At 43.4% G+C, this 15,906-nt stretch overlaps 1 protein-coding gene across 1 annotated transcript in view; it reads right to left on the reverse strand.

Moving 5' to 3' along the window:
- slc24a3 (solute carrier family 24 member 3) overlaps positions 1–15,906 on the reverse strand; it is a 149,758-nt gene that overhangs the window by 82,275 nt on the left and 51,577 nt on the right. Inside the window, exon 2 of the mRNA XM_034100770.2 lies at positions 12,304–12,429. Coding sequence (XP_033956661.1) covers positions 12,304–12,429 — 126 coding nt within the window. The remainder of the gene's footprint in view (positions 1–12,303; positions 12,430–15,906) is intronic.

Below are 15,906 nucleotides of genomic sequence, written 5' to 3' on the forward strand. Positions count from 1 at the left end.
TACAGCCATGCTAACAGTTGTGCGTTGAGATAAATGCTCTGAAGCTAGAATGTTAGCATCCACAAAATGGCAATTGCTGTGTCTTAATCTCTTCTTCATTTATTCATTTATTGATTCAGTCATTGCCCGTTATATAACAGGAACAGTTCATTAGTTTAATCCAGGGGTCTCCAACACGTCAATCGCGAGCTACCGGTAGCTTTTCAGTAGCTCGCCGCTCGATTATCGATTATAGCGTAGTAACGTTGCTTCTTGATTTTTCGGCCGCGGCCGGACAATAAAGTGTTTTTATTTTAGAATTGTTTCTGTCACACAAATATAAAATTGGTCCGTGACGCAGAGATCAAGGAGCAGATGTGACAGCGGCACAGCGACACCACACATGGAGCAGTCTGCTTTCTCCAGCAGCACCAGTCAAACCAACGGCAGCATGACCCGCTCTGAATCACTCTTGCTATTTTCAGTTGATAAATACGCGTGTAAAGTTTGTGAAGGCAGGAGGAAAGCTTCCGCAATCACCGTCTCCTCTCCGTTCCTCCAAGCCCCGCCCCCCCTGAACAATAACTACTAATAAAAGTGACAGGCTGACAGTGACCCGATAGAAACTTTATTATTCACTTAATCACTGATTGAGATGATGAAGCTAACTTAATCTCATACATTCATGGGATTTATGCAACAGTAAGACAGAGAATGTAAGTGTGCACCCACATGCACTATTTTTGTTTGTATATGCTGTTGTAAATACTCCTGTTGTCTGCTGTGTTCAGACTCAAGTCATGTTTGTGATGCCACATTCAGGACATTCAGTGTCCTTTCTTTAACAGAAGACCGTTGCTTGAAGCTGCAGCTAGACTGCAGAAGTATTAGTTTTTTGTTTTTGAGGATGGAAAAATGTCACACACAGATATAGGGAGGCTAGACCTATACAATTGATTTATTATGGTTTATAATTGCATGTCAACACGAAGAAAAAGAAAAGATGGCTGCACTGTTCAGTGTCAATCCTGTGGAGATGGAGGTTATAAATCTCCAAAATCATGTTCAGCTTAAGTCTCAGCAAAACTCACAACATTTCTGGAGCCTTGTATGCCCAGAAAACTATAAGAACATTCACCAAGCAGCACTGAACATGTCTGCTTTATTTGGTTCTGTATACATCCCTTTGTGAAGCAGCTTTTTCTGGCATGAATGAAATCTAAATACAGAACAAGACCGACTGATGAACATGTAAATGACTCTATTAGTGAACCTAAGTGGGTCCAGCATACACCTGTATGGTAGACTGACTCCATGCAGCGCCAGTCATCTCACTAACTGTAAAATAGAGTGAATGTACTTATTTTACACATGTGCCATAAGATGCTTGCAAGGTGGTGATTAAGGCGATGTATTTACTATGTGGGCCATACTAAGAAGTGAAAACATTGTAATTTGCTCTTGGACATTTATGTGAATCTTCAGTGATGTACTTACTATGTTGTCCATATTAATATGTGAGAAATTGTCGTTTTCTTGGACCTTGATGTGAAGTTAAGATTTTAGATAAGCTTTAGGTATTGCAATTTCACACAAAAGTAGCTTAATTCAACTGATGAGTGCTATGTGAATAAATGTAAGCGATGCGATGCAATAGCTCTTGGCCACTTTCATTTTTTCAAAGTAGCTCTCAGGTGGAGAAAGGTTGGAGACCCCTGGTTTAATCTATAGAGAACAGTAGAGATTTAAAACTTTTACTTATCAAGTTCCTCTCCTTGTGACTGAAATGCTTTGAATGTTGTATTAAATCCAGTTTTAGTCATGTTTAGCTGTCAGAACTGTATCCAACTAGACCATCACTGTGCCTTTTAGGTTCTCTCTGGCTTAGTGTTCAGTAATGGAAACAGGCCAAACAGTCCCATTAAATAGATAATAGCTGCATGTTTGGAAAACCTGCAGCACACATGCTGTGCTGCGAGACAGGGCCTGGGTTCATAAAATAATTAACATTTGCAGAGCATTTTACTTGCAGTAGGAAACAGCACTGACAATACTAACTGGAAAGTAAAACATCTTAGGATGGAGGAACATACAACATGCTTAAGCATTTCTCATAAACCAACAAGTCTAACACATGTCTGCAGGTGTTACCATGGGTAACAATCCAAAGGTCTATATTGTTAGCATAATGTGCTAAAACAATGTTTTGCACTTCACACTAGTGAGATATCTTGCAAGCAGTTTCAGGGTTTCCAATTCCTGGATTCCATGATCTATTTTTGTACACATTTTTTAAACTGTATTTCACATGTGTAGATATGCAGCAGCAAAGGTCAGAAAGTTAACATTGGCATTGGGACTGATCCTCTGTGGACTATGACCTTTTGCTCAGACACATTTGTTGGACAACTGACCATGCGTTTTGAAGACAAGTTATCACAAACACAAGTGTCGATCAAATCCCACAGCTTCCACATACCACAAAAATAACCAATGGATCATCCTGGTCAAGAAGTTTAATGTTATGAATGTAAAGCATCTGGAAGCTGCTGGATGCTAACTTGCATATGTTTGCATAATAAGCACAAGCTGCTTAAATAATCATGTATTAGCATTATAGAGTATATGGACAACATTTCAACAACAGAGTGCCTCATTTGGACATAACTGAGGGGTTTTGTGTGTTATTGGGCTTTTGGATCAATTGTTGACCTTTTTAGATTTCAACATGGTCATTTAGTGTGGATATTTCATATGTAACCAAGAGTAAAACTGAGATGTGTCAGCTGAACTGCTCAGACACTCCAGTCCATGACTCAACTTTAAAGAAACATAACTCTTTTATCATGTCTCATTTTTATATCATGTCTCAAATCTGACTGTATCAAATCATTGGTTATGGTTAACTAAGACCTGATATATAGCATTGTAAGCTAACATGCAAGTTTGGAGTCGGCTGGATCCCAAGCATTACAGACATCCAGATTTGTCTATGCTGATGTTGTATGATGGAGGGTTATTAAATCGGAGGGAAATGACAGACCGAGGTCATTGCTACTGGCACAAATACACACATACACACATTGAGAAACACAGAAATGCCAATACGGCAGAGTTTATATTTTGCGGTTCATGAGCAGAGAGGAGAAAGCCAGCAATTGTAAACATGATTATCTCTAATCCAAGACACTCCGCTGATATAATGCCAAATCATAGCTGAATGTGTGTATGTCAGTATTTGACCTTAGAAGGATGAACAATGACAAAGCCAGACATGAGCTGAGAGAAAAACACAATGTGTGCACAGCTGTTTGTTTCACATACAAGGGTGTCTGTGTGTGTGTTTGTATCTGAATGTCCTCCAGCATGTGTTTGCCTTTATAAGTCTGTCTGTGTACATGTACTCCTCTGTGTGTATGGATGCATTCACCCTGTCTGTATACTGTGTGTGCTGAGAGGAAAGGAGGAAGTGCCATTGATCTGACCAATTACAGACAGGAAGCTGAAGAGACAGATGCTGCCATATATGCCATATTGCAGGAAGATGAACAAATAAAACAATTCAAATTAACCACTCTGTCTGTTTCTAAGATTATTGACATTCTCCACATCAGATCAAATATTTGTTTTGAAGGATTATTGCGTGCAAATGTTTCCACATCATCAGGAAGATGCTTGTGTGTACATCTCCTCAGTTTGTGCTGTATCTTTAAGGCTTGAAACTTGAAATTGCTGATTTTATGTTACAAAAGAACAAGAGAGATAGAAAAACACAAAAAAGCAGGAGACAGCGAGTGCTCTGGGGGGACAAGAGAGCTGAACAGATGATAATGGAGCGATAGCATAAAAAAGAGAGAGCAAGTGAGGCATAAGGAGCACTTTTTGAAGGGCCCTTTTAGTGCAGGAAAGCAGGAATAATCCCTATTAAGATAATTAGTGTTTCAGCAGACAAAGCGTAATCAAACAGAAACAGGCTATAAACTATGTGCTGTCTAAATATAACTCATCCGTACAAATTCAGTCTGCAGACTGCACAATCCGGTGTCTGTGGACCCCAAACTGCAGGCAGGAGGAACGCTGTGTGTGCGTGTGTGTGTGTGTGTGTGTGTGTGTGTGTGTGTGTGTGTGTGTGTGTGTGTGTGTGTGTGTGTGTGTGTGTGTGTGTGTGTGTGTGTGTGCAGAATTAGTTGAGGGCGGTGTGTTTACAATGAGATCTGAGGGTACCTACTGTAACCCAGCTTCTATGAGTAATGGCGCAGCCCTCTAAGGCTATCGCTATTGGGTTATCCCTCTGCGCCCCCGCGCAGCACTGAAAACTTGCCTGGTTGTTCCTGGCCCTAGAACCACCATTTAGTCGGGCCAGAAAAAAGGTGAAAAAGTAGCCCCGGGCCAAAACTAGGCCAAGTGGAAACGCAACCAAAAACGGGCCCCGCACGGCTCGGCACGCTTAAAGCGAGCTACCCGCTGCAGTGGAAATGCGCCATAAGGCTATCGCGATTGGGTTATCCCTCTGCGCCCCCGCGCAGCACTGAAAACTTGTAGTCCACGCCCACCCGCTAGGTGGGCCCCACCCTCGGGTGGTATAAGTAGGAAGGGGGCCCGGCAATCTGCTCCCATACAATATAACTTTTCTTCAGCTATTCGTAGAGCCAGTGGGGCCCAGCGCTTAGAGGGCTGCGCCATTTACTCATAGAAGCTGGGTTACAGTAGGTAACCTCAGTTCTATTTCGTATATGGTTTCGCCCTCTAAGGCTATCGCTATTGGGTTAAGGGCGAAGCATGATGTAGTCTGCGCCCCACTGGGTCCGCCCGGCACTGGAAGCACAGACACACCTGCTCAATAACACCCCCCTGCCAGTTGTGCCATGCCTAATGGCGCATCACCGTCCCTGGAACATAGCAAAACATGCCTATTGTCTTTTATTGTCTTTATTAGGATCCCCATTAGCACTAGCATGAACATTGGCTATTCATCCTGGGGTCCTCACACACTCAAAACATACATAAACATACATACAACAAAATTAAAACAAAACAAAACAGCTCATAATTTCAAGCTATTTACAGTGAAATGAAGTGAAACTAAAATGGTCATCCAATTATCGCCATCCTAAGGCCAAACAAAAGTAAATACAAATAAGTGTACATAATAATATATGCATACATAGCCACAGGCACAGTTCAAATTTACTTTGTAATACTTAAATAATGTTTTAGCAACCTTTTGAAATGTACTTGAGAATTTTCCTGAATGATGTGAACCGGTGCAGAGTTCCAGCTGATCACGGCTCTGGACTGTTTTCTGTCCCATATTTGATTTAGATTTGGGTAATACAAACCTTCCTTCTATTGTATGTCGTGTTTGATAGTTATGTTGTGCATATTGCGCTATAAACCTTTGTGATAATATATCTGGTGAGTGAGTCACTGTAATATTTCTGACAAAATGTAATAAAATATAAGTTGACCTCTGTCTGACAGTTAACCATTTCAGTGTCTCCAGCATTTCAGTGACTCTGGTTCTGTAGGAGCACTGCAGTGCACATCGTGCTGCCTTATTTTGTGCTACTTGTAGTTTGTTTAAATCTTTTTCAGCAGCACTAGACCATATAACCAAACAATAATCAAGCTGCGACAGAACCAAAGGATCCAAAACTTGTCTGCTGACATCCATAGGCAAATATTTTACAATTATTTTGCAAGTGACACACCCCTTCCCATTTTACATACAACATTATCAATTTGTTTAGATTGTTTAGTTTATGATCCAGGGTTATACCTAGAAATGTTGTCTCCTTGACCTGTTCAATTTCAATATGGTTTAAATGTAGTTGCAATTTTGGTTCACCTTTTAACTGATGATTTGATCCTATTAATAACGATTTTGTTTTTCCGGCATTAAGTACCAACTTATTATTTAATAATAATAATAATATATTTAATTTATATAGCGCTTCTCATCTGCCAAGACAAATCTCGAAGTGCTTCACAACAAGGGATACTGATACGCTTTGAGATAATAAAACACAAATAATTGTAATAATAAGAAATCAAAAAATAAAATATAAAATAGAGTACAAAAATAAAAGTCGGAGATAGCGATAAAAATGGCAGTACTCCAGGTGTACCGTGCTCAAAGTTTATTCGAAGGCCTGCCGAAAGAAGAGGGTCTTAAGGCCGGTTTTGAAGACCTCGGTGGAAGGGGCAGATCTCAGCTGATCTGGGAGGGAGTTCCAGAGGCGCGGGGCGAATGAGCAGAAGGCTCGGTCTCCCATTGTTCGGAGACGTGTGCGGGGGATGTAGAGAAGAGGAGCGTGGCTGGAGCGGAGAGAGCGGGTAGATGTCTGGGTATGAATGAGGTCACAGAGGTATTTTGGGCTTTGTCCATTCAGGGCTCTGTACGTGAGGAGCAGAACCCACTCTGATATCAGTAGTAGATCTTTATTCATAACATTTGTCAACTCTCTTGTAGTTGATGCTGCATAATATATTGTTGAGTTATCTGCATACATTACAAGTTTAGCTTTTTCTAACACTAATGGTAGGTCATTTGTAAAAATAGAAAATAAAAGTGGTCCCAAACAACTACCCTGAGGTACTCCACAAGTGACTGTTTTCATCTTTGAGAGACTTCCATTAAAAAAAACAGTTTGACTTCGATTTGTCAGGTAACTTTCTAACCACTTCAGCGTTTCCAAATGAAAACCATATTGTTCCAGCTTGTGTAACAACAAAGAATGGTCAATGACATCAAAAGCAGAACTAAAATCGAGTAGTACTGCACCCACTAACTTCCTATTATCTAGTTCGCCCTTCCAGTCATCTGTCATTTGTGTTAAAGTGGTGCATGTGGAATGGCCAGGTCTATAAGCATGTTGATACACAGTATTAAGTTTGTTACCTTCAAAGTATTTTTGTATTTGATTGAAAATTATTCTCTCCATTATCTTTGCTAATGCTGGTAATAAACTTATTGGATGGCTATTTGTACGTGGAATATTTTTTGCTATTTTCCATGTCTATGGGCAAATACATTTATCAATACTCAAATTTATAATATGACAGATAGGCTCTGCAACAAAATTAGCAACATATCTAAGAAATGTACCAACTAAATTATCCACTCCTGGTGGTTTATCATTACATTTACCTAGTAGATATTCAACATCTGTAATTGTCACTTTTTCTATTTTAAATGTACACTTCTTATTTTTCATAATTAAATCCTTTATTAGAAATGTGGAGTTACTATTTATAGTTTGATTCATATTTCTCCTCAATGCCTATCTTCCCGACGGGGTGAAGGCTGGGAACAATACATACCGGCCGCTGTGAGAAAGTAGAGACGAAGGTCCCACCTTGCCCAGCGATCATAGAGGGGGAACAGCAGCTCTCTGCGTGTCAGACAAGTAGGAGAGCGCACCGCTGGATCCCTGACGTCACTCACTCTGACCAGACACTCCGTGTGTCAGAGGAAAAAGGAACATCCCTCCTATAAGAGGGAAAAAGGGCTGCTCTCCGCGTGCCGAGAGGCGCACAGCTGGTTCCCTGACGTCACTCATTCCGACAGGACACCCAGTACAGGGTGTGTCAGAGAGGATAAATAAAAATGAATATATGAACAGGGGGAAGACCAAGATGCAGCAGTGTAAATATCTTCCACTGACATTCCTCCGTGCAAAGCCGTGGAGGAGGAATTCCTCTGGTGGAGTGTGCATTAATGTTCTCCGGGGGCTCCACCCCCGAGGAGACATATGCCTGCGACACAGCCTCACACAGCCAGTGGGACAGCCGTTGTGCAGACAGAGGTTGCCCGATCGAGCGCTCTCTATAATGCACAAACAGGCGCTGAGAACGGCGGCAGGCCTCCGTGCGCGCCACATAGCAAGACAGCGCGCGCACAGGACAGAGGAGATGAGACGTGGCTTCTTCCTCCGACCTGTGAGGAGGGGGGAATAAGCCAGCCAGGGTGATCACTCTTGACCTAAAAGAGTTGTGATGACCTTAAGCATGAAGACGGGTTAGGGCATAAAACAGCTGAACTGCCATCTCCTTGGATCCGGAGAGCTGACGGAGCCACAGACAGAGCAGACAAATCACTCACCCTTTTCTCTGATAGAGCCAAAAGTAGTACTACTTTGGCTGAACACAGTTTAAGAGGAACCTGATCAGGTTCAAATGGGGCTTTGCTTGAGTGCGCGTAACACGCAAGCCAAATCCCACTGAGGCGCCAGTGTGCGTGACACAGGTCTGAGTCTCAATACTCCTCGCATACAACGGCTGCTGCGCTCTGCGAGCCCCTCGGTTCAATTCGCCGGGAATATACATTGCTCTGATGGAGAGCAACGTGTGTGCGCGCCCAGAACAGCAGCCGCCTGGATGCGTTCAGAAGCTTCGCAGATCGTACTCCTCCCTGGCGATTGAGGTAGGCTGCTTCCATAGCCGTGGCCTGTTGTCTGTGCACTTTTAGGCAAAAGGGCTGCGAGGGAGTTTCCACCCGCTGCATTTCACTCCGTCTCTCATCATGAGGCGCGTACACGCCCAGAGGATGAGAGGTGTGTGTATGCTGTCCACACGAGGCGTTATAACGGTGCTCGTGGATTTATTATGACCGTGTGTAGGAGGCATATCTGGGACAGAGGAATGCCGCGAGCTCTGCAGTTTATAAACCAATAGGTTAAAACCGGCAGGCTTCTACAGCGAGCCCTGCTCTCTACTTAATCAACAGATTAGTGGCAGCCGCGAAAGACCCTGTCTCTGGGGTGGCGGGGGAGCGGAGACGTGGGACGGAGCCCCTGCAGCCGTAGAAGGGCGCTGACGCCGCGGCTGCTGCGGGCGTTGATGCCGCTGTGGCAGCTCAGCCGGCTGGAGCCAGCTATACATGCTGGTGAATGTCGTCCGCCTGTTCCGCGGCCGTCTTCATGGACTCCACCAGGGCGTGGAACTGGGGTCCGAGCAGCCCGTCCGGGCTGAATGGAGCGTCCAGTAACACTTTTCTGGCCGTCTCCGTAACAGACGCCTACTTCAGCCCGAGGTGGCGCTGGAACTGTGTCACCCACGCGGAAATCCTCGCCTGGGAGACAGCGACGGACGCGCACAGACGCCGTGCTGGCCGCCTTTGCTGATTTCCTCTGCCTTGGTGGTGGACCGCTCTACCAGTGTCCCCACCGAGTTGGAGAGCCGCGCGATGTTATTCGACGGAGAGGGGGAAAGCATGTTCGGCCGCCAAGCTGGCACCCTGCTCCGACTCTGTCTCCCCCGTCCAGGGGAGAACCGAACGGTGAACCGTGGAGGGAGGCGGGGCAGGAGTTGCTTTTCTTCGGACTCCTGCCCGGCACTCGGCCCCAGGGACACGAGGCCCCGTCCGTGGGCTCGTAAGCCTGGACGGGCCAATCGTCCTCCTCGGCCACAGCAGCAAGAGCGTCCGCTCTCCACTTCCTGTCGCCCGAGGGGAGACGAGCGCAGTGTGTGCATGCTACCTGCTGGTTTCGAGCCGCGTACGCGTGCTCTGACCCCAGGCAGGATTCGCATACTGCTTTTATCTGTGCTGGTCATAACTCATTATGAACCCAGAGCCACATGAGGGACAATCACGGACGCAGTTGTTGCTCATGATGATTCTCAATTGCTGTGCTTCAGTAACTGTGCTGGTTTGCTGAAGAAAAGAGGGAGCAGATTGCCGGGCCCCCTTCCTACTTATACCACCCGAGGGTGGGGCCCACCTAGCGGGTGGGCGTGGACTACAAGTTTTCAGTGCTGCGCGGGGGCGCAGAGGGATAACCCAATCGCGATAGCCTTATGGCGCATTTCCACTGCAGCGGGTAGCTCGCTTTAAGCGTGCCGAGCCGTGCGGGGCCCGTTTTTGGTTGCGTTTCCACTTGGCCTAGTTTTGGCCCGGGGCTACTTTTTCACCTTTTTTCTGGCCCGACTAAATGGTGGTTCTAGGGCCAGGAACAACCAGGCTGAGTCAGGCTGAGTATGCTAAACTAGAGAGAGAATCGCTGGCAAGGGGGCAACAACTACAACAAGATGAACATATTTGACCGTGATTTAATTGTAATACACGTTTCAAAATGATGCCGAAGTAACAACACACTGATACCGGTTAGTAAAAACCATGAATTAATGCGTTGACAAGTCTGGAGACAGACGGCAGGCGAAACACCCTTTTAAAATGCTTGTTTTCTTAATGGAGCTTGGCTAAGCTAACGTTGTATATGATCCGACCGTCCACACTCACAACAACGGCCTATACAGACATAAATAAACCAGCGACTGTATTCGCCATGACACAGACAGTCTGTGGCTTGTACTTGTTTAACTTTTGTCTAGTTTCTGAACAGATATGAGGAGCTGTGAGCTCTGAGTGCTAAGAGCTAACGGCTGTGTTGTTTTTATGGGGCTCTCATTGAAGATGACGTCACGGCTCCGCCTACACTGCGTTACTATAGTAACTGCCCCAGTTCCTAAACTGTAATGGAAGCGCAGCATTAAAGTGAGCCGGGCCTAATAAGGCCTAACCAAACCGAGCGAGGCCGACCGAGGCCTGCAGTGGAAACGCGCCATTAGAGGGCGAAGCCATATACGAAATAGAACAAGAGAATGCTTGGCAGGACGTCAGCCTTGTAAAGCCCCAGGATTCCACATGGAAAACACTCACACACTCCGCGCCATGGGGAAAACACACACACCACAAACATACAACATGAGAGCTTTTGGTACGCACAAAGGGATCTGACACATGGAGATACGAGCAGCGTGACGACAGCAGCGTTTCGTCTATTGTAGAAAAAAAGAGGATTTCTACCCGGGAGAAGTTTTATTTAATCCGCTTTCATCTGAATGCCAACATCTCCCTCACACTCTCTCCCGGTTTGTCTTTAGCTGCTCCACAGAGGAAGTGCTATCCTTTTTTACCGTCAGTTGAGCTTCTCTGTAGACAGCTCTCCTGAGATTTTCAGTGTATGGTTGTGTGTGTGTGTGTGTGTGTGTGTGTGTGTGTGTGTGTGTGTGTGTGTGTGTGTGTGTGTGTGTGTGTGTGTGTGTGTGTGTGTGTGTGTGTGTGTGTGTTGATATTTTACAGGATGATAAAAAGCATTGACCTGTTGGAGGTGCTAGATAAGTCCAACAATCAAAGGGTCTGTGATTTGATTCCCAGTCCCTGCAGTGGATATGTTTAAGTCTATTTGGGCAAGATAGGTAACCCAATATTGCTCCTGATGGCATGTCTATGGTATTGATAATTTGTAAGCGACTATGGATAAAATCGTCAGCTAAATTAATTAATTCACTCAGTTTGTGTGGCCCGGGCCAGTTTACAAAAAATATAATTTCCTTATTATAGAACTGTATGCTGCTTTACAGAAGTATGGTGTCCATAAACTACATGTCCCACAATGCTTCTTATTTGGTGACCTTATTTGATACTCCATGCAGTGTGCTGCTGCTACAAAGCATTGGCAGTGCTCAGGGAATACAATTTACGATGCAACACCGACGCCAAACACGGAGCCAAGTTTGCTAGCATCAGCCACCATTTAAAGCAAGAAAAGTCCAAGAATTAAGATGCAGCCAGCATTTTCAACAGAATATGTGACCCTCTCTGTCAACTCCAGTCGGATGTCGCTAGGGCACATTCTGCGATTGGCCCTTTTGTGTCTGCACATACATTAATGCATGTGGTTTTTTCACAGACCTTATGTTTTATAAGTGTTGTACACTTGAATATCTGCTTGCAATTAATTTCCCTAGACTTCAGCTTTCAGAGATAGTTATTTATTAAGTTATGATATGATGCTGAGGCTATGTAATAATATAAAGAATAGATATATCTATATAGTCTTAAAGTTACCACCGGCCCTTAAAGAACGTTTTTCCTATGATTAAAAATAGGTGTCTGCTGTAGCACCGGGACTTACTACAGAAGAACATTTGGAAGAAATGTGGACCTTGGAAATTCGAAAAGCACTGCCTGCATATTGATATGTAGTGAACACCACTCCTTTGTTAAAATCATTTAAAAAACATGCAGTAGTACGGAACAGCATAGTGACAACACAAGTGGTCCCATTACGCTTCTCTGGGGAATACCTATATAGTCTATAACCATATCCAAAGAAAGAGATAAGGAAGAAGAGCCATACCTCACACCATTTTGGCCAAAAGAAATAAAGAAATATAATGTGGCATATTGGGCTTTGGCTCTGATAAGACATAGTAGAGATTGGCAACTCTACAGTAATATACAGTTGGTATGTATCATACACTAATAAGAGCTTCTTGTGCCATGTATTTTTTTTGCATGGGTCTCAGTCTCAGTCTTACCTGGGTCTGTGCAGTTTTTCTCCGGCTCTGGGAAGAGCTTTGAATCATTTTCGTAGACTTCTTGCAAAAGGTGACGACTCTCCCACTTCAGACCCTCCTCAACCATGGAACTGGAAACGTAATATCCTGAAAAGTCAGAAAAAACAGAAAGGAAGAGAAAGAGATGGAGGAATGTTTAGAATGGTTTCATTAAGAACCTATTCCCTGCAAACAAATGACCAAACAAACCATTAGTGACAGCTCTATCCCAGGGCAGTTTGCTTGTTGAAAAGGCTGAATGCATCACGTTGCATTTGAGAATCTCGGTTTTATCTAGCAAAATAATAATACTTGCAAAGAAAACCATTTTTTTTATTTCTGCAGCTATACATTAGGTAGTGACGTCTTAGTCTTAAAATAGATGCATGTTACGATGCCCCGCATGCACTCAATTTCAGAAACAGAACAATGGCTGTGATGCAGAAGCTCGTAGTTACGTATTTAATTGACATTCCTGAACACTCCAAACCTCGTCCCCACAGAACAAAGGCAGATGAGACATGCATCTTGTGTCACCAGGATCCTGCGGGAGCATTGGTATGGCAGCACGTTGAGCGCCGCAAGGCCAATCATTCCAGCTCAGTCATCTAGGTCACGGTATCCTCAAGCGCCCCACCTCCGACCCATCTCCTTTCCCACCATGCAACAGGCCTTGACTTAGGTGCAGAGAATGCCGGGTCTTCTATAAATAGTACATAGCTAGACTATATTTCAAAAAATGTAGAATTTTTTTTCAAACAGCCATGTCAGAGGCAGTTGGTAGAATGAATAGAACAGGATTCTTCAGATAGATGATTGTAGCTGCTGTAGTATGGCAGTGCATTTGCTTGAAAATATATGTCATGCTAATAACTGCGAACGAAAACAAAGACTCAAGGACCAGGTTGTCAGGTTTAAAATGCAGTTTTTAGCTTTGTCCATTTATTTTTGTGCACCTTTGCAGTTGCAGTTCTAGACGATTTTTACTGGGGGGCCGTACTGGGGCCCGTTATTTTATAAAAAGGTCACATTTAAAAAGGCGAAAAAGAGACCAAGGGGACGGCCCAAGATTTCAACATATTTTGTCAAGTCTAGAGTCATAGCCACAATAAAACACAAAACAGGATTGGTATTTGTTTTAGTGACAGAATTTGTTTCAATGACTTGACACAATTTGATTAAATTAAATTATCAAAAGAAAGACAATCTTGTTTTTCTTGCCAAAGTTACAGCACACTCTTTGATGTCACACATTCAAAAACTGTATTATCATGAATATTTATTTTCGAGGGGGGCCAGAGGAGGTTTCAAGCTCAGTAGCAAGCCCCCCCACTTCTGAATTGTCCATGCCGCTTGGATTGTATTTTTTAGAATTTGCTTAAGAAGGAATGTAAACAGCAACGACAAAAATATTACTGTTTTTTACTGTTAGTTAATATAGATCTCGAATATTAACAATTCAATATTAACAACACATTATCCATCAACTTTATTTTTGACCACCGAGCACCATTTATATAAGCACATAATTGTCCTCTTCTTATCCAACTAGAGTCCTGCACTCTGTCCCGCCTGTCAAGTGCAACAGCTTGATTTGGGATGCCACTGTGGAGCCAGAGCTGAGTAAAGATGTGGGCACAACAGTCTTTGATCTCATGGGGTTAGATTAGCCCAAGTCTTAAGCCCCGGCCACACGAGGACGATAACGGTCGTATCTGCTACAGTTCACTATCAGATAGACGGTTCGGCCACACGAGGCCGACATGGAAACGCAGAAAACGATAACGATAATGGGTCCCAAGATGGGTAAATCTGCAAACTAAACGCTCGGGGGGGGCAAAAGGCTCCGTGTTTACGCCTATACGATCATGTCCTGATAATGATGACGCAATAGCCCCGCCTCTCCTGCTCAGAGATCAGCTGCTGGGCTGTCAGAAGAGGGGGAGGAAAAGAGAGGCTCCTTTTTTTATTGTTATATTATTATATAGAGTCGTTATTCATTTGTTTTAAAACTCAATAAATAACAAAGAAGACCTTTGACCGGCACTTTTATAATTTTGTCCGGAAGATTTCAACTTTAACGGACATGTTGACCGGCGAAAGAAAAACTAACCGAAACACTGCTGCACGGTCCCCTCGTCCCTTGGAAGAGGGAGGGAGAAAAAGAGCCAGAGCGTCCACAGCGGAGAATAAACAAAAGGGAAACCACGGCAACCATGCTTGGGAAGTCTTCTTCGCTGCTTTTGTGGCAGGACTACAGCGCCACTTACAGGCCTGACATATGTACTATAGCGTCTCCAGTGCTTTTGAGCGGTCTCGTGTGAACGGACACGTTTCTGGTGCCTGTTGGAAGACTTTTTTGATAACGATTGCGGTCCGTTTGCGTTATCGTCCTCGTGTGGCTCCAGCCTTCTTTCATCCATCTCACTGTACGACAACCTTACATCAGCAAGAGCAGTGGAAGAGCTTTGGCTGGGTTACAGTAGCTTAGCTCCCATCTGAGGTCTAGTTGTTTCTCCTAGGGCGGATACTCTGCACAAAAACGTTACAATCCATATGTAGAATACAAAATAAGTGTCTCATGCTTGTCAGTGAGGATGACAATGTACGAGATGATTATGATGCCATTAGCTAAATTAGACTAAAGCTACAGTTTAATCAAAAGAAACGTGTGCTAATTAGCTAGCAAAAAGTTTCATTATATAGTATGACAAAATATCACTTTCGCACATTCAGTGAATATTATGCTCTACTGCTACGAAAGCATGCTGCTCTAAATATCTGAATGTCACAGTACAGAGTGTGCTAAGGCACTTCATCACTATTTACGAAGGCCCCTTAAAGGTGGGGTAGGTAAGTTTCAGAAACCGGCTCGAGATACACTTTTTGTTATATTCCATGGAATGCTCTTAACATCCCGATAGCAATGAATATCTTAAGTGCTTTGACAAAAAATCCATAAAACAATTTCATCTGTGGTAGCCGTAATACTGTAAAAAGCACCTCCTAAGTAATTATTGTCATTGATTATTATCTTGTAATGAGCCACTTTCCAATTGAAGGAAATTTGAATTTTGTATAACCACCCTTTTTAAACAAGGTAATTAATGTAAAGGATGAGTGCAACCCAATTACTTAACATTTTGTTTGTACCCTCTTCCTTTTTGGCTGATGTGTTTAAGATGTATTGTGTGCAAAGATCAAAGTAAAAAGATTAAGAGTGTAACACTAAAGGCTAATGTGCTTCATCTGACTGACATTGATTTGATTGACAGTGGCTTAACTACAGACATGTTCTCTGGTTATTGGCTTCTTTTTGCTGCTTGGTCAAAAAGGTTTCGGTCCCAATTGGCAATGACAACATTGATGTGAGTAATAAAGATGTGCTGTATAGCCTTCTTTGTAACGAAACAAAGTTATATTCACATGCGGTGAGGGTCTAAGGACGTATTGTCATACTGATATTCTGTACAAACTGTGAAGTCCACTGAGACAAATGTAACATTTGTGATATTGGGCTATATAAATAAACATTGATTGATTGATTGATTTCATGTGCTGAATGCATTTACCTTATTTTCAAAT

This window comes from Pseudochaenichthys georgianus, chromosome 15, assembly GCF_902827115.2.
Source record: "Pseudochaenichthys georgianus chromosome 15, fPseGeo1.2, whole genome shotgun sequence".
Classification (NCBI taxonomy): Eukaryota; Metazoa; Chordata; class Actinopteri; order Perciformes; family Channichthyidae; genus Pseudochaenichthys; species Pseudochaenichthys georgianus.